The 23029-nt window shown below is 34.6% G+C and overlaps 1 protein-coding gene across 6 annotated transcripts; it reads left to right on the forward strand.

The window, feature by feature from the left end:
* The first annotated feature begins 497 nt into the window (after positions 1–497).
* Positions 498–21276, forward strand: LOC114406565 (CCR4-NOT transcription complex subunit 1-like). 6 transcript variants are annotated; one of them, XM_028369299.1, is made up of 51 exons: positions 498–693; positions 1638–1935; positions 2094–2322; positions 2702–3038; positions 3156–3269; positions 3366–3497; positions 3574–3765; positions 3858–4052; positions 4645–4782; positions 4932–5054; positions 5144–5397; positions 6142–6245; positions 7146–7240; positions 7320–7565; positions 8393–8584; positions 8950–9034; positions 9159–9226; positions 9457–9602; positions 10376–10484; positions 10573–10719; positions 10803–10850; positions 10930–11058; positions 11157–11396; positions 11473–11613; positions 11715–11800; positions 11884–11989; positions 12255–12350; positions 12474–12626; positions 13438–13620; positions 13709–13920; positions 14004–14133; positions 14220–14345; positions 14438–14482; positions 14626–14703; positions 14873–14989; positions 15712–15838; positions 15940–16040; positions 16112–16237; positions 16369–16452; positions 16802–16948; positions 17037–17165; positions 17252–17281; positions 17405–17551; positions 17814–17875; positions 18618–18771; positions 18872–19063; positions 19162–19266; positions 19504–19638; positions 20276–20512; positions 20689–20790; positions 20910–21276. In XM_028369299.1, the coding sequence occupies exons 1-51, from the start codon at positions 574–576 to the stop codon at positions 21042–21044; spliced, it is 7227 nt and encodes a 2408-aa protein (XP_028225100.1). In that variant the 5' UTR covers positions 498–573; the 3' UTR covers positions 21045–21276. The 6 variants fall into 6 exon arrangements, with proteins under 6 accessions (XP_028225100.1, XP_028225105.1, XP_028225102.1 ...); XM_028369304.1 differs by having other exon boundaries at positions 14241–14345; XM_028369301.1 differs by having other exon boundaries at positions 7320–7559.
* The last annotated feature ends 1753 nt before the right edge of the window (positions 21277–23029 follow it).

The raw sequence follows: 23029 nt of genomic DNA on the forward strand, positions 1-23029 counted from the left end.
TTAACATTTACAGAACTTCTTCCATAACAAAAATTTTCCAATTACGGAAGAAGCAATTAAAAGAACTTCTTCCATAACAAAAATTTTCCAATTACGGAAGAAGTTTTTCCGTAAAAAGCTTACGGAAGAACTTCTTTCGTATGAAGTTATTTACAGATCTACTACCAGTTATCCAAAAAAATCAAAAAATTTGTACCTCCATCGAGAAAAAACACCACTGCTATGAGTTTCACCTTCACCAAACCGCTACCTCTGTCAACACTTGCAAAAACAACCCCCAACAACAGCAACCGGACCAAAGTGGAAAAAACACAGCTTCAAACATAAAAGAAATCGCAAACCAGTGCCAAAATAAAGAGAAAACTGCCAGGGGCAGAATTGCCATTTAAAAAATTTGCTGGGTGCACCAGCAATACTGCTGGGTGCATTTAGTAACACCCATCTAATGGCCCACCAGGTTAAAAAATGGGCAAGCCTAGTCCCATGCCATGCATCCGATCGAATGACAGCAAAAGTAACCTTCTTCTTCTCACTCAAATCTCACGCAGTCTCTGTTCCAATTTCAGCTTCCCTATGATGACTCATTATCATTCCTTGCCCACCATGGCCAACACTTCCTCCAACCATATTCGCTTTCTCCTCAGCACCTTGAACGAAGTCAACTTTGACTCCGTTTTCCATCAACTCTCTCAGGTCATTTCTTCTTCTATTTTCCTCCTCAGAACCCCATCTTCTTTTTCACACTTAATTTTTTTCTAGGTTTCTCTCGAATTTCGTGTTCGTTTGTGTCCTTGATAAAGTTCCCCTTTTTTTATTTCTCACGTGGGGGTTTTGCGGAAAATACCCCTTTACAGAATCGGATTTTAAATTGAATTCACGTGCTTGTGTGCGTGTGTCTGTTGAATGCTTTAATTCTGCGACTGTGGTGTGTGCGGCTGTTGAATATGTTGTGTGTGGAAATGATTTTTGTGATTTGTGTCGTTGGGATGTTTTTAGGGTTTATGTTGTTATTGCCTTTTCAATTGTACTTTTTATGCGTATGATGTTGAAATGCTACATTAGGTGTTGCTATCTTCCTGTGACATGGAGAATAATCAATATAGCATTTTACTATTTTTTTTTATTGTTCACTATTGTATTTTAGTAAATTGGAGTATGAAATGATTAACTGTTGAACTTTGCCCTTTGTAAAGATGATGCTGTGTGTACTGATAATCAATATTTTTTTTTCTGGTGTTTTGAGTTTATGCACAGCTGAAGAGCAGAGGGATTCCTAAGAGAAGTTAATGGTTTTAGTGAACAAATATAAAAATATAATATGCTAAGGCTGTTGTTTTCTTGTTTGATAATGGTCCAGCATTCCATATTCTTGCTCTAGGGGTTCGTAATATGACACGTTTCACTATGATTTGTGTATATCTGAATGCTTTATAGACTTGCACATCTTTGTTTATCTCCTGTCTTGCTCAGCCCACACTTTTTGTATTTTGTTCTCCTGTGAATTACCCTAATTTAGTTAATCTTGGTGGCAGACCTTAGTAGATTGCTTTGGGGTGCTCTTCAATTTTTAATCAATTCATATTTGTAATCTTCTCTGCATTGTCATATTATTGACATGTAATTTCTTCCGCTGGCAGTTCACGGAATTTGGAACTACTGGATGCATTTTGCTGCTTCAAACTTGCTTGGATCACTATGGTTATGTCAGAAGAGATATGAAAGATGTGCAGCATGAACCAATTCTTGGGGCAGTCATTAAGCACCTCTTGGACAAACCAAACTTCAGCACAGTGTTTTCTGAGTCAATGAAGAATATAGAAATTAATGAAAGCTTTTTAGAAAGTTTTTGCAATGGATTGCAGTTATCTTTATTGGAAAAAATTATAAGCAGTCTTGCTTTATCTGATTCTGAGAATTCCGATGTCAGGCTGTGTGGTAAGTATGAAGTTAATTTATAGTTTCAGTTCTTTCTTATTGTTTTTCCTACGTGCATTTTACTTGACAAATAATGTTTAGGTAAATGCTAATTTCATGGCCATATATATATATATATATATATTTTAATTTTGACTGGAAATGTGGCTCATGTATAGGCAAAATTTTTTGCATGGCTCAAATTGAGGAATTGTGTGCCAACCCCGGTTATCTGAGTTTCCATGAGCAAATTCACAATGTTATCATGTTCCTAAAGCAGTCTGAGGGTCTTTCCAAGCACGTGGATTCCTTTATGCAGATATTGTCACTTGTGCAGTTCAAAGACACACCACCTTTTGTCTTGACTCCATTGCTTCCTGATGAGATGCATGAGGCTGATTTTTTAAGGTGGTAATTTATTTAGTTATCCTTTTTGAATTATATGGCGACTGTGATACAGTTATGGTAAAAAAGTCATGGTAATCACATATCACTGACTGATTAACATTTTATTAAGTTAACTACTCATCATTCTGTCAATAATATTGAAAGCTTGTTTGATTTAATGACTGAAATAAATGGTTAACACAAACCCTTTTAATCATTAATTAAATTTAAAATGTGGGTAAAATAAAACTGGCAACCACTTTTGAATATAATTGTATGTTTGTTTTATATTATTAATTATTAATAATATTTAATTCAATCAAGAGATTATGATGTTGCTATATCTGCAATTGATGTTTAATTACATGCCTGCTTAGTAGCTTTCCCTGTCTCTTTACAGGAATATGGAGTTGTTCCATGACAGTGGAGAAAATGATTTTGATGCTATTTTGGCTGACATACAGAAGGAAATGAACATGGGTGATATCGTGAAGGAACTAGGCTATGGATGCACGGTGGATGTCTCACAGTGCAAGGAAATATTTTCACTCTTCTTACCTTTAACTGAAAATACACTCTCTAAATTGCTTGGTGCTATTGCTTGTACCCATATTGGGCTGGAGGACAACCAAAACACATACTTAACTTTTCGTGCAGCCCATGGATACAATGTGCCTGAGTTGCCACCGCTGAACTCTTGGAATATTGATGTCTTGATTGATACACTTAAGCATCTTGTGAGTTTTCTTTAACAAAACTTAAAATTCCATCTTGTTATAGGCTTGTATTCCAGTTATTAGGACAAATGAAGTAAATGACAAGATGCTTTCATTTTTCTGTGCTTTCTGGTACAGGCACCTCATACTAATTGGGTACGTGTTATTGAAAACCTTGATCATGAAGGGTTTTTTCTTCCTAGTGAAGAAGCGTTCTCTTTTCTCATGTCTGTATATAAGCATGCCTGTAAGGTATAATATCTGAGCTTTACATATGCTTTTCTGGGAGCTTAATTGATCTACATGCAAACTCTGGCATAAAATTCTGAGTGTATGAAAATGATCTAGCAGGAACCATTTCCTCTCCATGCCATCTGTGGGCCAGTCTGGAAGAATACTGAGGGTCAGCTGTCTTTCCTTAAATATGCTGTATCAGCACCACCGGAAATTTTTACCTTTGCACACTCGGGAAGGCAGCTGGTATGGTGACCTGTTTGCACATTGGCTGTTTCTTGTTCCCATCTACAAATTTTTATGACAAGAAAATTCTGTGCAGGCATATGTTGATGCAATTAATGGCCACAAGCTTCAAAATGGACATGCAAATCATGCATGGCTGTGTCTTGATCTTTTAGATGTCCTCTGCCAGCTAGCTGAAAAGGGTCATGCCAGTATTGTTCGATCAATCTTTGATTATCCCCTTAAACACTGTCCTGAAGTTTTGCTTCTTGGGCTGGCACATATTAATGTACAATTTAATAGATTCGTATTTGTTGGTTCTCCACAGCATCCCATTTTATGTCTTTTCTTGATATGAAGTTTGCATTGTTGTTCTTGCAGACTGCCTACAACCTCTTGCAGCAGGAAGTATCTCTGATTGTTTTTCTCATGATTGTAAAAAGTGGTGTAGGCAGTGGGATGATTCTACACCTTTGGCATGTTAATCCCAATCTGGTATTGAGAGGGTTTGTTGATTCTCAAAACAATGATGCAGACAGCATTGTAAGAATTGTGGACATCTGCCAGGAGCTAAAGGTTGTTCTCTTGTAAAGTGTCTATTTTTCATTTTGGATGTTTTCTGGATAGATAGATTTCACTGTTAGGTATCATTATTATTCTTGTTAGGTATTATTATTTCTGGATATCCCTAACTAGGAGCATCTGGCACCAAAGGAATAGGATTGTCTTCTCAAATGACAATTTCAATGCCAACAAATTGATGGAGGATGCTATATATTTCTTTGCTGGACATGGTTTAGAAACTGGGGAAAAGGATTTGACTTACCTTTCTATTACTGGTCCAGTAATATCAGGGATGCTTTTTGTAATGAGGGGGGGGGGGGGGAGTATGCTATAGGTATTGGGTAGTCATATACCAAGTTTACAGTCAGATGTATGGTAGCCTAATTCTTGTACTGCTGTTTATATCTAATATATTAGTATTTTTGCTGATAAAAAAAATATTTTTCTTGTTTGAATCTAAATTTTGTTCAATTAAGCAGTTCTCACTTTTCTTGGGTCCCTTTTGTTACTTTGCAATAAACTTTTGACTTTGGTTTAATGCTAATCTTTTGTCTTTGTTTTTGTTTTTTTTGCCTTTTTTAACCTATGTCATATTTGTTTACAGATTCTATCATCTGTGGTGGAAATCATGCCCTCTTATTATAGTATAAGGTTAGCAGCTGTAGCATCAAGAAAAGAATTTCTTGACCTTGAGAAGTGGTTGAGTAGCAACTTAACTACATACAAGGAAGCCTTTTTTGAGGTAATAATGCCTTCCCTCATGCCTTGATGTTTTAAGTTTTAAAGACAGTATTACATATTTATGCAGTCTTTTGGCCTTTTGTATTTTTAGTTGCACTCTGAACTTATTGTAGCAGAAAAGTGTTTGACATTGTTAGTCTTACTTTGCAGGAGTGCCTCAAGTTCTTAAAGGATTCCCATTTTGGTGGATCACAGAACCTTTCTGGCAAATCGTTTCATCAGTCTGGTGCTATTCTGAGTCTATATGCTGAGGCAGCTGCTACCATCTTGAAGGTTATACTTCAATAATTTGGTTTCTCTGCCTGTCCTAGCCTCATTTGATTTTCATTTTTACTGTGGGATCTGACCTTTTCTGATTACAGGTTCTTAAATCTCACACCGACTTGGTTGCTTCTAGACAACTTTCTGAGGAGTTGGAGAGACTGCACGTATCTATTATAGATACGAATCCAAGGCTTCAAAATGGTGGGACAGCTGATTCATCTACTTCTGATGGATATGCGGATGACATTGAAGCTGAAGCAAACTCTTACTTCCATCAAATGTTTTCTGATCAGTTAACCATTAATGCAATGGTACAGATGCTCGCTCGATTCAAGGAATCTTCAGTGAAGAGGTGATATTTTTTAAAATTTTCATCTGGCCAATCCATTACTGCAAATACATTGTAGTGCTGTATTATTTTTGAAGCTGTAATAAACTAAAAACTTGGAAATTTTTTTGGATGTGATAGGCAGTAATTTTTGTATTGAGGTTTTTTTTATGCTCACTCTATCTATTAATGGTCAAATTCATATCTGTATGTTTTTGTCCCTTGCTTGCAAATTCTGTCAAAGGCATCTTATGTATTCTTTTATCTCTACAACTTTAGATACTAGATATTGAACTATCTACTTTTGAATATTTTTGCAAGTCATTCATTAAAAAATGCAGTAAATATTATTTGATCCTTGAACCTGTTGAAGATCACAATTGTTAATCAATTATCTAAGTTTTCAACTTAATGTTATATATGATTGGACCTACTAAAATTCTGTCTTGTGGGCTGTAACTGATCTGTATATTCTTGTCCCATTGTAGATTGTTACGAACATGCTTGAGTTGAGAATGTGCCTGAATTCTTTATAATAAGAAAGTTGAATCTTACTATGTGGGTTCATTGTTAATTAGGTATATTGTTATGATATTTAATGTAAAGAAAACTTTAATTGGAAGTTTTACAAGAATTATATATTAAGGAAAAGGTGTGTAGGGAATGTTTATATGATCTCTTTGATATCTTTTGTTTCCAGATCATGTAATTATTATTTGGTCTACTGTTAAGTGCTAAAATCGTGTCAATGTTGGTGTGAGTTAACAGGGAGAAATCAATTTTTGAATGCATGATTGCAAACTTGTTTGAGGAGTATAGATTTTTCCCAAAGTATCCTGAAAGGCAACTCAAAATTGCTGCAGTTCTCTTTGGTAAGTTTTGCTTTTGGCATTGCAGATGGTGAAATTTAAGTTCTTTTTTATGATCACCAATGTATTGGGGTTTTTGATTGTGTTTCAACTAGGCAACTTTTGATCTGAATTGGTAAATTGCAATTTATGGATGATGTTTTGAATGGTGGTTTATGTTCGTATGTGTTCATCTTGTAAGCATTTTAAACTTTGGGATTGAATCTATCTTGAGCTTGAACAAGAAATAACCGAATTCGATTATGAGCCATGCCTTTTTGAGCTTGATTTAAATTTGGAGATTTTCCAAATTTTTTAAGCAATTTAAGATGTTGGACTTTGAGGTAATGAGTGAATGACTACTAATGAATCATGTCATTTAATTAGTAATATTAAATATGTGTCTAAGACTCTAATTTAATTTATTATAATGAATGTAGAAAATAAATTATATATAATTGTGCAAACTTGAGCCTTTTACCAAGCCTACTGGAGCTCAGCCCATATTCATCCTTTTGAAATACTTCATTCCTGCACTGCTACTGTTTGACATTTCCTTCACTTATTTGTTGAGGTGTTTTTATTAAACATTAAACATATCTTTTCTGTAATTATTAGTGCATACATTGAACTGAGGTGAGCTATTATATGCATAAGGCAACATAATTGCATTTAGATGGTAATGTGTTTTAGTAATTCTGCTTGCATGTATGCAAACATCTCTTGCATGTATAGTGCATACAAATTAAGAGAACTTCTTTATCATACTGGTGTGTTTTTATTAAACTTGATGTTTTTGAGCATGCTCACTACTTGCTTTAGCTATCGTTATCTTTGCACGATTTTGGAATTATATGCGTATTCTCTAATACCTTCTTTTTTTAATCATTTTACAATCCATTTTTGTTTTTTAACATGTTTCAGGTTCTGTGATCAAGCATCAGCTTGTAACTCATCTATCTTTGGGGATTGCTCTTCGTTATGTTCTTGATGCATTGCGCAAGCCTGCAGATTCGAAAGTTTGTGTTGTTTTGAAGAGTGAATTTCTTTCAAGTTTTCATTCAATATCAGGGTTGACCTTGCTTTCATATGTTACAGATGTTTTTGTTTGGAAGTCTGGCATTGGAACAGTTTGTGGATCGTCTTATTGAGTGGCCTCAGTATTGCAATCATATTCTTCAAATTTCTCATTTGCGCAGTACACATTCAGAAATAGTTTCTTTCATTGAGCAGGCTCTCGCCAGGATTTCCTCTGGTCATTTGGATGTTGATGGGGCGAGTCATGCTTCTGTTATTAGTAACCATCATTCTGCACAGGCTACAATAGGACATGTGGAGGTAAAAGTAAATTCTTTTTTCCCTTTGTATTTGACCTGTATGCTCTTTTCTAACTTAAGGCTCAAATTTAAGATTTTGATTTTAATTTTATGTTTGAATCTGTTGTGTGCTGTGATGTTAAATGAGTTCTGCCACCCACCTTCAGTATATATTTTTTTGTAATACTTACAATTTACAAACCATTAATTGTAAACATTTTATACTATCTTTGTTTTCTTATATCGTCCTACTGGTATCTGAAACTCTTCTTAAACTAACCTGGATGTTTGTGCAGACTGTTCATTTTTTTGTTATTAACTCGTCTGTTGTTTAGCTTGAGCATTAGGTAAGATTGGTGTGAGCATAGCTTTCGAAGTATATTTGTATATCCATTGTGTTTTTATTAGATTAGATGTTGAGAGTATTACGTATTTCCTTCAGTAACTGATGTTTTCATTTGATTAGATATGGTCATATGGAGTATTGTGTATTTCATTCAGTAACTCACTGAAAAATTGTTTTATAATCTCGTTCATATTATAGTCGTTTGCTTCACGTATGGCTGGAAGCCCAGCTAGATAGCTTTGAGTTGTTTTTGTTACCCATTTACGTGTGACTATCCTTTTATGATAGGTTGTTAATGATTATTCTGTGGAGACCTATTGCAGTGGTATTTGTTTTTCTGTGCTAATTGTAGGGAAAGAATCCTTATTAATACTTGTCACTTGATAAGTTTATAGCTGAATAACAAGATTATGTTCTGTCTTTATAATAGACAAGTTATTTGCTTATCCTTTCACTTTCTGTCTATTTATCTGTTTAAGTTAACAGTTGTTCATGCTGTATCCTTGTAGCAGCTCAGTGGCTCTAGTGTTATACAACCTGGGCAGCAACATTTGTCACTGCAGCTTCAACAGAGACGTGAAAATCCCTTGGATGATCGTCACAAAGCTTCTGTTGGTTCATCTACTGATGTAAAGCCATTGTTATCTTCTCTAGGGAAATCTTCAGTACTAACACCTACCGATGCTTCTAGTACCAATAAGGTATAATACTTTTTTTAAAAGCATGACGTGAATGATGTGCCTCTCCCTCTCTCTCCCTCTCCCTCTCGTAGTCTTCTGTATTTTTGCTTTTATTGTGTTAGAGACATACAGGTAGCTGAGAAGGCTACTCTGCAATTCAGTTAAATAAGCTGTTAGAATCTATTGTAACTCTTAGCTGTTGGTTGTTACATACTCTGATTTTCATATAGTTTCTATTGAACTGCAAATTTTATGTTATTTTCTCAAAGAATACACTCCAGTTTATACTAATTCAATTTCTCTGTCTCCGATGCTTTATTGTATTGCTATTTGCTCATGCTCATATTATTTTATACTGGGACTTAATTTTGTTGCTATAATTGCAGTTACATAGCACAGTTAGCACTTCGTCAATGCTATCTTCATCTTCTCCTGGTTTTGTTCGTCCTTCCCGTGGAACTACTTCTGCCAGTATATTTCTGTTACTCATGAACAGTTCCTCTTGATTAGCATAAAGGCATAAATATTAGCCTTTATTTCTGCTTTCATTTTCTGAATATATGTTTTGCTCCTTTGATATGTGCATCTGATGTAGGGTTTGGATCTGCCTTGAACATTGAAACTTTGGTTGCTGCTGCTGAGAAAAGAGAAATTCCTATTGAGGTGATCTAGCCTTTTACAATAAATTGATCGGATTGGCTGCTTTCTTGAGTTTTGCTAATGGATTTGTTCAGTTGTTTAGATTCTCAATGATTTTACATATCTGCTTGCTTACAGATAGTTTTGAAGTGTTTCATTTTTTCCTGGTCCCTGTTTTACTTTAATTTCTTATGCAAATCTAAATTTGGATTTCATTTGCTGTAATTTAACCTTCATTTTTATGCTGTTTACAGGCTCCGGGGTCAGAGGTTCAGGACAAAATATTATTTATTATTAATAATGTTTCGGCTGCTAATGTTGAAGCTAAAGCAAAAGAGTTCACTGAAATTTTGAAAGAGCAGTACTATCCTTGGTTTGCACAGTATATGGTTATGAAAAGGTTAGATTGATCAAAAATCATGTATCATGCAATTGCTTGAAAAAAGTTGCATCCATGTAGATATGAGCAAGGGTATATATACGGTGCAGATAGGGAGTGTACTTGGGGTTTTACGGTGATTTAAGTGCTGCAGGGAAGTTTAAATCTGTTGGGTTAAGTAGAGAAATAAAGAGCATAGGGCACTTAAACAGATATTAGAAACTCAGAAATTAGGTTTTGGATCTTTTCTAAGTCCTGCTTTACTTTGTTAACCAGAGTATAATTAGGGTATAAAATCACATGTAGTATTCTTGCGTCATGGACTATGTTGAATTCAGTTTACTTTGTGTATAATTTTTAGGGTATATTTTGCCATTTCTCTCAGTGAATTTTAAGTGTACTAAATTTGCCATACAAAATATACTGAACCAAGAATTAACTGATTTTGTTGACTCAGCTTAAAAATGGAAATAATGAGTATTTTAGATGAAAGAAACAATCCAATTGTTAATATTTTGCCATTTCTCTCTAGAGTGAATTTTAAGAAAGAACTGAATGTTAGAAGTTGAGAGAGAACAGGAAGTCATTAAAACTCATGATCTGAAGGGAGTTGCTTGGGGAATTGAAGGAGGAAGTTTTTGTTATACTAGGTTTTTGTTCTTATATGATAAATCCTTTTTTGTTTCAATTCCCTCTGTTTTTTGGCACATCCTACAACACAGCTGCTATATTTATCCTTTTCTAATTGATACCTCCATTTACTTCCGCTTATACCAATTGATACTTCTTTCTAGAGCAAGCATTGAGCCAAATTTCCATGACTTGTACTTGAAATTCCTGGATAAAGTTAATTCAAAGGCTTTGAACAAAGAGATTGTCCAGGCAACTTATGAAAATTGCAAGGTTTGAGCATTGTTACTGTTCCCTGCTTGATTGAAGTGAAGATGTGTAAAATTTTTGAAATAATACTCGATGTTTGCATATTCTTCAGGTTCTCTTAGGATCAGAGCTCATAAAATCAAGTTCAGAGGAACGCTCTTTGCTTAAAAATTTGGGGAGCTGGCTTGGAAAGTTAACAATTGGCCGGAATCAGGTTTTGAGGGCTCGTGAAATAGACCCAAAGTCTTTGATTATGGAGGTATTTTCCAAATTAAATATATTTCAGGAGCAGATGACATTTCAAGTGAACATTTGCTTATCGAATTGCTTTTCATGTTGCAGGCATATGAGAAGGGGCTAATGATTGCTGTTATTCCATTTACGTCAAAGGTATATTTAAGATGTGATTATCTGTTTCATTGATGTTATTCAATAGTGTGCTACATTATCATTCAATTTTGTTTTATAGGTCCTTGAACCATGCCTAAACAGTCTTGCATATCAACCTCCTAATCCTTGGACTATGGGCATTTTGGGATTGCTTGCTGAGATTTATTCAATGCCAAACTTGAAAATGAACCTCAAGTTTGACATAGAGGTTAGTTTGTTTTGTTTGCTTGTTGGAGTGTCTTTGGCATAATTTTGTCTCTCTTCCAGTCTTCCACCTATTTATTGCGTAATATTTGTGCTATACAGGTTTTATTCAAAAATCTGGGTGTTGATATGAAGGATGTCACACCAACCTCTCTCCTGAAGGATAGAAAAAGAGAATTTGAAGGAAATCCTGATTTCTCTAATAAAGATGTTGGGGGATCTCAATCACAAATGATTACTGATATAAAATCTGGCCTCGTACCTCCAGTAAATCAAGTGGAATTACCACTTGAAGTCACCAATCCATCCAACACGGGGGCTCATCCACATATACTCTCTCAGGTTTGTTCTTACATTCTTTTTTTTTTGTTAATTTATAAATTGTAAATTATTTATTGGAATATTTCTGGGTGGATAGTATGCCGGGCCTCTTCATATTTCCTCGGGAGCATTGATGGAAGATGAAAAGGTTACACCTCTGGGATTGTCTGATTCACTTCCCTCTGCTCAAGGACTGTTACAAGCAAATCCTGGCCCAGTTCCTTTTTCTATTAGCCAGGTTTGGATCTCAAAACTTGTTTCCCCTCTTTGTTGAACCATTTTTAGCTTAATTGCATGCTATTTTTAAGCATAACCAATTACTACTTCTTGTGTTTATAGATTCCAACACAGATACCTAATATTGGGACTCACGTTATTATCAATCAAAAGCTCAGTGGTTTTGGGCTGCAAATGCATTTTCAGAGGTATGGTGCTCTGTTTTGCTTCTTGTTTGAATCTATATGTCTGAGTTACTATTTTTATTTTTAATTTTTAATTTTTTTTACAGAGCTGTACCAATTGCAATGGATAGAGCTATCAAAGAGATAGTGTCTAGTATTGTGCAGCGTAGTGTTTCCATAGCAACACAAACAACCAAGGAGCTTGTTTTAAAGGTTTACTTATCAGTGAAGCCTTGCTTCTAACTGCTTGATTATTCGTATTTCCTATTTTAATCTTTGCTACAGTGGACATATTTAGGATGTTATGGTTTATAATGTCACTTTTTTTTTAATGTTGTCAATATTGTTTTTACTGTTTGATTAATTGTGTTAATATAGAAATAGCTGTTGTAGTCTTGTTTTAACTGGATGCCTTCAACAGACAAAGCTTGTACCCAGTTTGTTTTGCTTGAATTTAATTTATGTAATTAATTTGCAGGACTATGCCATGGAATCTGATGAGACACGCATATTAAATGCGGCACACTTGATGGTCGCTAGTCTGGCTGGAAGTTTGGCTCATGTTACGTGCAAAGTAATTCCCTTAAAATGATGTCTATATTGTTGCTTTATATCTTAACAAATTCTTTTAGGATTATATGCTTTTAGGCTCAATTGTTTTATTTTCTTTTCCCTAATGTATCTCTATCTCTTCTAGGAACCATTACGGGCATCAATATCTGGCCAACTGAGGACTTCACTTCAGAACTTAAATATTGCTAATGAAATTTTGGAGCAAGCTGTGCAACTTGTCACCAATGATAATCTTGATCTAGGCTGTGCAGTCATTGAACAGGCTGCTACCGATAAGGTTAGTTGCTAAATTTGTTTGTCGTTATAGCTATTTGTGGCAGTGTCGGCAGGGGAAAATGTGCTTTTGTTGCTTCTTTTATTTGGTAATATTATAAAAACAATTAATTTTATTAGAGAATTTGTACCTTATTCTAGATGTTTCCGTTGTTGTAAATACTGCATAGCATTGGTATATGTGAACTACCAATTGATCACCTCTGTAATATTTTTGCGTTTGTAAGAATGAGTATTTATCAATTGTATCCTTTCTTGTATGTGATTATTTGATTACTTTGTGAAACACTTTCTGCATTATAATTAACTGGTGAAACAAAAAGGGGATGGAGTGAAAGTGCATCCATAGGTCACAATTTATTTTGACCTTTTGTTTAAATGTATTAAAGTGTACTGAACTAAAAAGAATTGCAAGGCTGCGAAAATAAGAATATGAAGAAGAGTACACTAAAAAGGCGCAATGCAAATTGTGTAGGTAATGGATTTTTTTTTATATGTTCTATCTGTTGGGGTCTATCTATAAGGTGGTTTAAATCCATTATTGAAGGAAATATAGTATTTTCTAGGTTTAATTCTTTGACAATCCTAATAATACACCTTATGTATGTGTTTTTTTAATCTTAACGTGCATATAGTTTTTGGTGTATGCTTGGAGTTTTGTTCAATGACTGGTAGTGGCAACTGCCATTTCTCTACTGATATTTACAGTGATAAACATTGGTTAATAATAATGCAAGTTTTTCTTAGTAAGTCTTGATTTGTTTAATCCATTATTTCCTATCTTGTTGTCATTGATGCTATATACTATTTTATAGGCAATAAACACCATTGATACAGAGATTGGTCAACAACTCTCTTTGAGAAGGAAGCATCGAGAAGGTATGGGTTCTACATTTTTTGATGCAAATTTGTATCCTCAAGGTTCTATGGGTGGTGTTCCAGAGCCTCTTCGCCCCAAGCCTGGTCAGTTGTCCCTCTCACAACAACGTGTCTATGAGGTATGCATTTGTCTAGTGTTAAATGTTTGGTAGGATTTAATACTAAGAAGAACAGTACAGTGTTTAATTTCTGTTCATTTATATTTAGGACTTTGTTCGGCTTCCCTGGCAAAGCCAGTCTAGCCCGAGCTCACATTCTATGTCTTCTGGTGTTGCTGTTCAATCTGGCACTGGTCTTACTGGCACCAATGGTTCTGTATCAGGGCAGAGTAACCCTGGATACCCTGTCACCACAGGTTATGAAGGAGTATCTCGACCATTAGATGATATGACAGAATCAAATTTGGCTCCACATTTTAGGTCCCCACTTTTTGTTCCCTATGCCTATGTCTTTGTCAGTCTATAATTCTAATTTTATTCACAATCTGCATTTAATGTTTCAGTGCTTCCTCAATTAACATTAGAGCAGCTGACAGTGTTTCCCAGCATAGTTTGGAGAAAGACTCTGTTGCCTCATTTCCTTCAGCTGCTTCCACCCCTGAATTGCATGCAGTAGATTCTTCTGAAGTGAAAGTGAGAGTTTTACATGAAAATCATTATTGCATGTGTTTCTACTTTGTCATGATTGGTGCCTAAATGTGTTTCCTAACTATGGCAAGGAATCTGGAACTTCTTCACAGCCACTGGTTACATCAGGTGCTGTGGAGCGCCTTGGAAGTAGTTTTTTGGAGCCTTCTCTCACAACAAGAGATGCCCTAGATAAATTCCAAATTGTTGCACAAAAGGTTGTTACTGATCTTTAGATTCTTTGGATATTTTAATCTGTGTATCCCATTGTAGAAGGTTATTGACAGCCTTTGTGCTATATTGGTTTCAGTTGGAAGCTATGGTCAGCAATGATTCCAGGGATGGAGAAATACAGGTATAATGCTGTGGTTCACACTTTTTCAAATCATACAGTCTTTGCTGTTATGCCTAATATGAATTGCTATTGCTGCTATTGTTTTTTTACCTTGATAATTTCTTTTCCACGTTTTAATATCTGTTTTGGGTTCTTATGTTTAGGGTGTCATTTCTGAGGTTCCTGAGATCATACTTAGATGTGTTAGTCGAGACGAGGCAGCTTTAGCTGTGGCTCAAAAGGTGCACTTTCCTCTGCTGGGAATTTTATGATTCGTGAACTTTGCTGAATGTCTAATGCCATATGTATTATCATAAATTGATTACTTCAGCAGTTTCATACTAATTGTCTGTCCTATGTTTGATACTACTCTCAATTGAAGGGATTGACAATTAATAAATTTTTAAACAGGTTTTCAGGGGTTTGTATGATAATGCATCAAACAACATTCATGTCACTGCTCATCTTGCTATCCTAACTGCCATTCGTGATGTTTGCAAGCTTGCTGTCAAGGAGCTTACTAGTTGGGTATGTTTTGTTTCACTGACAAGTCACATATTCTTTATACTTGAAGCTTTTTTAATAAAATTGCATATTTGGAAAAAAATTATTGATTCTCATTCCTTAAATTTGATGGTTTAGGTATCTTCTGTTTGCAGATAAATAACAAAATATTTTAAGGAGAGAAACAGTAAATGATTGTTACAAAATATGTTTTTTATTTGCCCTAAAATACTCCCTTTTGTTTTTTTATACAAGAAGCAAACAACTAATTCATCAAAACCAATGAAAGTAGTTAATTAATTTATTCAAAAAATACCCATAGAATTAAATTGTTTTAGTAGTGATTATAGTTAATGACAGTACACATAATCAAGAGATAATTTTTTCTACTGATGAATGGCTTGTATTTTTAATATGCCTATGAATGCATCCACTTGTATGGGAAAGAGTTAGTGCTTCATTAATAGATTTCAAAATAAATTAAGGAAATTAGCAATTAATACATCTCAAAGTGGGTGTATGTTTCTTATTATTAGGAGAAAAAGATGCATTCATTTTTTTCTCATTTAAAGGACTGGAGTCTGGAGGGAGTACCATCTAGAAACAGTTTTGTAGACATTGATGTCTTAGTTATATTATGGATATGATAAATCAAGGAGCAAATGCAGCCAGCTAACAGCTAATATTCCAACAGTAACATTTGCTCGTGATTTGCTTATAAATTGTGTATTGCATACTCCTTGCAGGTAATTTACTCGGAAGAAGAAAGGAAATATAACAAAGAAATTACTGTTGGCCTCATCCGTAGCGAATTGCTAAATCTTACTGAGTACAATGTTCATATGGCCAAACTTATTGATGGAGGAAGGAACAGTATGTCCAAAGAAGATATCTTTTATGGTTTTACCTTTTTCTATATTATTATAATTATAGTTATAATTATAATGAAGCAACTTCTCTGGATGAATGTGCAGAGGCTGCAATGGAATTTTCCATTTCCCTTCTTCAAACTCTGGTTGTTGAGGAACCTAAAGTTATTTCAGAACTTCACAATCTTGTTGATGCTTTGGCAAAGGTTTGTATTTGTACATGAGTCTCTGCATTCCTTACTGTGCCTTCAATTCCTTACAATATATTATTTTTCAGCTTGCTACAAAGCCTGGATGCCCTGAGTCATTACCACAGCTTCTTGAAATGATCAAGAATCCTGGTGCTATATCCTCTAGTAATGCTGGAAAGGAGGATAAGGCAAGACAATCAAGAGACATTAAGGTCATAAGAGAAATTTGGTTCAGCTACCACTTTTGTTCATCCTAATTTGGTCGTCTGGTTTGTTATCCATGATTGTTTTTGGTTTTTCTGAAATCTGATTTTTTTGTTACCTACAAAAAAAAAAAAAACAGGTGCCTGGTCTGTTACCTGCAAATAGGGAAGAGTTCAACAGCATTGATTCTATTGAACCAGATCCTGCTGGGTTCCGGGAGCAGGTATCATGACATTGAAATTGATTATAAGTTTGAATTTTTTTTGAATTACTTGCTGAGATAATCCAAAATTGTTGCTAAATTATTTGAGTCATAAAAGAAAACATTGAATATATTTGCAAGTTGTGGCTATTGTAAGAACAATCTTGCTCTGAATGCGGAGTATATGGCAATGTAGTTTCAGAATGATACTTTGAAGTTCAATAGTTTTTTCTTTCTAGATTGCTTGCCTTTTATTTTTCCTTTGTTTAGCAAAGGGACATCAGCGTAATTTCCTTCTTTAATTATCTCTATGCTGGACCAGAAACTAAACTTGAACTCCTAATGATTACTTATTATGCACATATTGTAGGTTTCCATGTTGTTTACAGAATGGTATAGGATATGTGAACTTCCTGGTGCCAATGATACAGCTTTTGCCCACTTTATCTTACAATTGCATCAGAATGGACTACTTAAGGGAGATGATCTTACGGATCGCTTTTTCCGACTATTGACGGTGACTTTCTTTCTTCATGCTGGTTACTCTTTTCCACTGATGACCAGGATTGTCAATTTAATCTCTTTCATTGTTTTTTTTTTCCCAGGAACTAGCTGTTGCACATTGCTTATCCACTGAGATGATTAATTCAGGGTCACTGCAATCTCAACCGCAGCAGACAATGTCATTTCTTGCAATTGATATTTATGCAAAGCTTGTCTTCTCAATCTTGAAGGTTGTCAGCTGTATATCTTTTTCGTTTCTCTTATTTTCTTTTGGGAAGCTTTAGCATCTTAGCTGTTTGGTTGGTTGTTGGAACAGGGATCAAACAAACTCTTTCTTCTTTCCAAGGTGTGTAATAAACCAAAGTTTGAATGCATTCTCTCTCTCTCTCTCTCTCTCTCTCTCTCTCTCTCTCTCGTGCTTTATTAATTATATAGTTGTGGTCTAATATTTCCCATTGCTTTGTGGCAGATTCTGGCAGTTACTGTCAGATTCATTATAAAAGATGCAGAGGAGAAGAAGGCCTCTTTTAATCCAAGGCCACTTTTCAGATTATTCATCAACTGGCTTCTGGATCTTGGTTCACTTGAGCCTGTTACTGATGGTGCAAACCTTCAGGTGTTTATCACTTTCATTTACTTCTTCAATAGTATTTTATTTGTTTAAATTTTGGGTACAAAAATGGGTTCAACTTGTTAATACCCAATAACATTGTTGATACTGGTTTTGAGTTTGAAACTGTCGAATTTTGTCAGTACTCAGTAGATGATTTTATGATTGACCCATAATCACCTGGCAATTAAGATGGTTATTTTATTTGTGCTGAATTAGTTAATATTACAGACATGTGTGTTTGACTAATACCACTTCATGTTTGCAGATTTTAACTGGTTTTGCCAATGCATTTCATGCTTTGCAGCCCCTCAAAGTTCCTGCATTCAGGTTAGGATTTTCTACTTGTGATTCATAGGCTGTATTGTGGTTTAGTCTAACAATAATGGTCTTTGAATGTAATGTAGACTTGTTAAGTGTTTATGTGTTCTGTTATCATGGAATTTCTGTATTCATTTAGAATTCCAATTCCTATTTGTGGAAAGATGAAAATATTGTTGGTTAGAGATCATTTACTTCTAGTTTACTTTGTTGGATCTTTCCTTGCTAAATCCATGCATCTTTTGCTTGATGTCCTTGTAGAGAGACCTTAGTTAGAGTTCTTCTTTAGCATGCTTTCATGAGGTTTTGGTTATGGTGGCTCTTATCTAGGAATTGTAATAATAGAATTTTAAACTTTTGTATTTATGTTGTGGTGAACAATGATAGTTTGATAACATTCTCTTTGTACCTAGATGAGAGAATTACAATATGCAGTTAGTTTGTTACCTGTACATGTATACTAATGTCCATAAAGTATTTTGTTCTCCCTGGCATTGCATCTATACTATATTTGAGTGATTATGTATGTTAATTGTCCTGATGCTAAGTTTTTGTTGTTTGGAGTGAGTATCTTTTATTAAGTTCATTTGATAATTTTTGTCTGTAATAAATTGAACCTAATGGCTCTCTTTTAACAATTATTTGCCTGTGAAGTCTACAAATCACTTATTACCTTGTATATCCATTTTTAATACTTGTTTTGTTTGATATTGTTTTAAAACTTGGTTCCTTTGTGGGAATGTTTCATCAGTTTTGCATGGCTTGAGTTGATTAGTCACAGGAGCTTCATGCCAAAAATGTTGACTGGTAATGGTCAAAAAGGTTGGCCTTATATCCAAAGGTTGCTTGTAGATCTGTTCCAATTTATGGAGCCTTTTCTGAGGCATGCTGAACTTGGAGAACCGGTTTGTCTATATCTTGGCCTCAATTATTTGCTTCCAACTGGGTCTATGCACAATAATGCTTCTTACATCTACATTTTTTTGTTAACTTTTTTATGACCAGGTTCGTGTCCTCTATAAAGGCACACTTAGGGTGCTCTTAGTGCTACTTCATGACTTCCCGGAGTTTCTCTGTGATTATCACTTTACCTTTTGTGATGTTATTCCTCCAAGTTGCATACAGATGAGGAATATCATTCTAAGTGCATTTCCGCGCAGTATGAGGCTGCCAGACCCATCTACTCCTAATTTGAAGGTCTTAGAATCTCATACTTACCTTTAAACGTTTGTTTAAGATTAAGGAAGCATTAAGTTGACGTAGTTGATGTGACTGCCTTGTGCTTCTGTACACAGATAGATTTGCTTCAGGAAATAACCCAATCGCCTCGCATTCTTTCTGAGGTTGATGCAGCACTTAAAGCAAAGCAGATGAAGGCTGATGTAGATGAATACCTTAAGGTCTGTCCCCATCCCTCTTTGAATTGGTTTGTTATTATAATTCAGTAGAATGATTATGCTTGTTGCTTGTATATAATTTTTGAATTATTTTTGCTGAAGATTTTCTTCCTTTCATTTATCTAACTGTTCACTCCAATCTATTTTGTTATCAGCCTCTGCTACATAATTGTCTTGCTTAGCTTATTTTTTTCTTTTTACTTATGTTTTATTTACAAGTGTTCAATCAAATTTCTGCAGACAAGACAACAGAGTTCGCCATTTTTATCTGAACTGAAGGATAAGATGCTTCTCTCACCCAATGAAGCAGCCTCTGCTGGGACTCGATACAATGTGCCGTTAATTAACTCCCTTGTGCTATATGTTGGAATGCAGGTACTTTAAATTGGAAACTTTTAATATTTGCCTCTGCATTAATGAGTCAATAACCACATTGAGTTTCAAAATTGTTGAAGTTTGTGTTCTAAGCATGTTAGAGCATAATACTATAAATCTTTATTGATTGGAGCATATTTATATCCTTTCTTCTTTTTCATTTTATTTTTGAATATGTAGACTTGTGTAATAATGCAATTATCTAAATGATGCATAAAAAAGTTGTTTCTTTTATAGTATTTATATTAGTAAATGTGTCATGAGCGAACAACTTCTTTCATTAGGACAATGATTAAACATTGAAGATTTGTGTTGAATTTATGTCTAGCTTGCATTCTTCGAGAGTAATTTCTTACTGTATTTTATAAGCTCGTGAATACAAGAGAAAATATTGGAAAGCATAAGATGGAACCGAGAAAGACTAAGCTACTAGAAAATAGAGAAGTTCTGATGTATGAAATTGTGATTTTATTCCATTGTTTAAAAACACTACAGAAAGATATTTATACAAGCTATTTGTAACTGGTAATTACCAGTTTAGACTAGAAGACCAACACAAATTAGTAACTGAGTTGTGATTAACTATAAGTTGTAGCTGTAACTAGTTGCTCTTACCAATTTTTATGTTTTGGTATAGGCAATCCATCAGCTCCAGGGACGAACTCCCCATACACAAACGTCAGCAAATGCTTTCCCCTTAGCCGTATTTTCTGTTGGTGCTGCATTGGATATTTTCCAGACACTAATTGTGGACTTGGACACTGAAGGGCGCTACCTTTTCCTAAATGCTATTGCCAACCAACTGCGTTATCCTAATACTAATACACACTACTTTTCCTTCATCCTTCTGTACTTGTTTGCAGAATCAAACCAGGTACATTTAAACTTGTGGCATTTTTTTTTTTTATGTTTAGTTCAATCAAACAAATTCAAGTCAAACAAATTCAGTCAAACCTGTTTTGTGCTTCTAATAAACTTGTGTTTCTAATTATGTTTTATATGGTCTGGATAGCATATATTTAACTGGATATTCTTGTTTTGACATAGCAGGAAGTTATCCAAGAACAAATTACTAGAGTCTTGTTAGAACGCCTAATTGTTAACCGTCCTCATCCCTGGGGTCTCCTCATTACTTTTATTGAGCTGATTAAGGTATATTCTTTATTTTGCTTGTGTAATTTTCTCGTTTTGATACAGATTATGGGTATCCTCCACAGGTTACTAACCAAATCTCTTATTTTCTCTATGCAATTTTTCTTGTCTTTTGCCAGAATCCTAGGTACAATTTCTGGAACCGGAGTTTCATAAGATGTGCGCCAGAGATTGAAAAACTTTTTGAATCGGTGTCAAGATCTTGTGGAGGTCCAAAACCAGTGGATGATAGCATGGTTTCGGGTTGGGTCTGATTGTCCATTGTCCATAGTCTTTTCTGCTTGTTAGTTCTGTGTAGGCTAGCTAACCATGTTAGTTAGGACTATTTATACACTCTTGTTAATCTAACAGTGCTGTTTTTACATTGTAAATGACGTTTTAGTTTTAGTGAAAACTCTTCTTTCAGATGTTATGACTACGTACTTGTTTACATTGCAGCATGAGTCTTAATTCCATATCATACATACATGTTTCCATAGCTTTCAATTAGACAATTCCTATTTAAATGGATAAAAGTAACTGAGGGCTACAAAGTACTACCTCTGTCTTTCTATACAAGATCTTTTTTATTTCATTGATTCTCTCCTTTATAAGATTCTCTTCTAAAAGTCTAGTACATTAATTATTATTATCCTATAGTATCTTTAATTAGTGTATTTTCTCTCCAAACAATAATTTTTCCTTGGTGAAAAACAACTAAGGGGAGAGAAATGAAGAATAATTTTGGAAGAACAGTATAATAATTGATAAATTTAATGTGATTAATTAAATTAATCACTTTTTTAATGGGTTTGAATTAGTTGAAAAAGTCATATATATAGATATAGTAGTATTGGTTAAGAAAAGCGTTTGCTATAAATAAGCTTGTTAGTAAGTTATTAATTTTAATTTCTAACTAAGCCAAAAGTTTATACCTGCTTTTTTGCGAAGTCTAAAAAAAAAAAAAAAAGCCTGCAATTTTGAAGGTCCGAGACCTAGTTAAAAGGTGTAAATCCAGAAGAGAATAATCAAAATTTAGTGAACTTTAACTCACGAAGAACATTCAACCTATTTGTTAATTGGAGAAACAACAGTTTCTTTTAACAAAAAGGTGGTGAAGATGCTGTAACACAATCTCCCTTATCCTCTAGCCCTTCTCAAGATATTCGAGGATGATGCCTTGAGAGTGGCATCTTCAGCTTCTCAGCTAAGGTAATTTGTACACATAAAAGTTGCCCAACATCACCATTTGAGCATATATAAACTCTAACCAACGTTTTTCTACAAGATGAGCCACAATACTCTATTTTCCATTTGGAAGGTAGTAAACAAGGGACAATCTTTAACATAATGGTAGGTGTGAAGCCCAAGAAATTTGTGAAGGGGAGTGAGTCTCAGATGTTTGCATCTGTTGAAATCTTTTCATTGTTGATCGCCTCAAGTTCAGCTTCTGCTTCTCTGCCTTTTGCCTCACTAGGCATATTTTCTTCTGGGTCCTGGCTGAAGCCCTAAATTGTTTTCTCTCAAGCTCATTCTGCAATCATAGGAGAGGAATGATTAGTGGAAAAAAAGGGGAACAATGAAGACATGTATTTTGCTCAAGAGTCTACTTGTGTTGCTAATATGACATAAAGTGACCTAGCCCTTATCGAAATCATGTCATGGAAAGTTATAAGGTTAGTCTAGGGATGAAGAGAGAAGAGAAGGAAAGAGATGTGGTGGGTTCGAATGGGTTGCTAACAAAAACTAATAATATTAATATTTACCGATAAAAAAAACAGGTCAAATTAAACATATGAGGACATATTGTTAAACTCGGGTTCTTGCTGCCTATGATCATCATGTGAAACTTGCAACTTTATACCATTTACTAAGAGTTCAAGTTTGCATTATGTTTAACCTTCACAGCATTTGAGGGTTGATGTACACAGTCCAATGTAAAGTAACCGGTTTGATCTTGCAAAATTAGTGGAGGCTTGTGCTTTGTTCCTCTAACTTCTCAAAGGATATAACTTGTGTTCAATATACATATTTAAATACCATATAGAAGGAATAAGCTTACATGCTTGAATTGCTTGTGCTTTGTAGTTTGTTCCTTTATCTTCTCAAAGGTTATTATAACTTATATTCGATATACAAATTTAAATATCATTTAGATGGAATAAGCTTACATGCCTGAATTTTATCCATCTTGTCCATAGCTTTTCTTGTTTGCTGCAATTCCCAATCATTTATAGCGTTTTCCTTCCTTCTCAACCTA

The sequence above is a fragment of the Glycine soja genome, chromosome 3, assembly GCF_004193775.1.
Source record: "Glycine soja cultivar W05 chromosome 3, ASM419377v2, whole genome shotgun sequence".
In the NCBI taxonomy this organism is placed as follows: Eukaryota; Viridiplantae; Streptophyta; class Magnoliopsida; order Fabales; family Fabaceae; genus Glycine; species Glycine soja.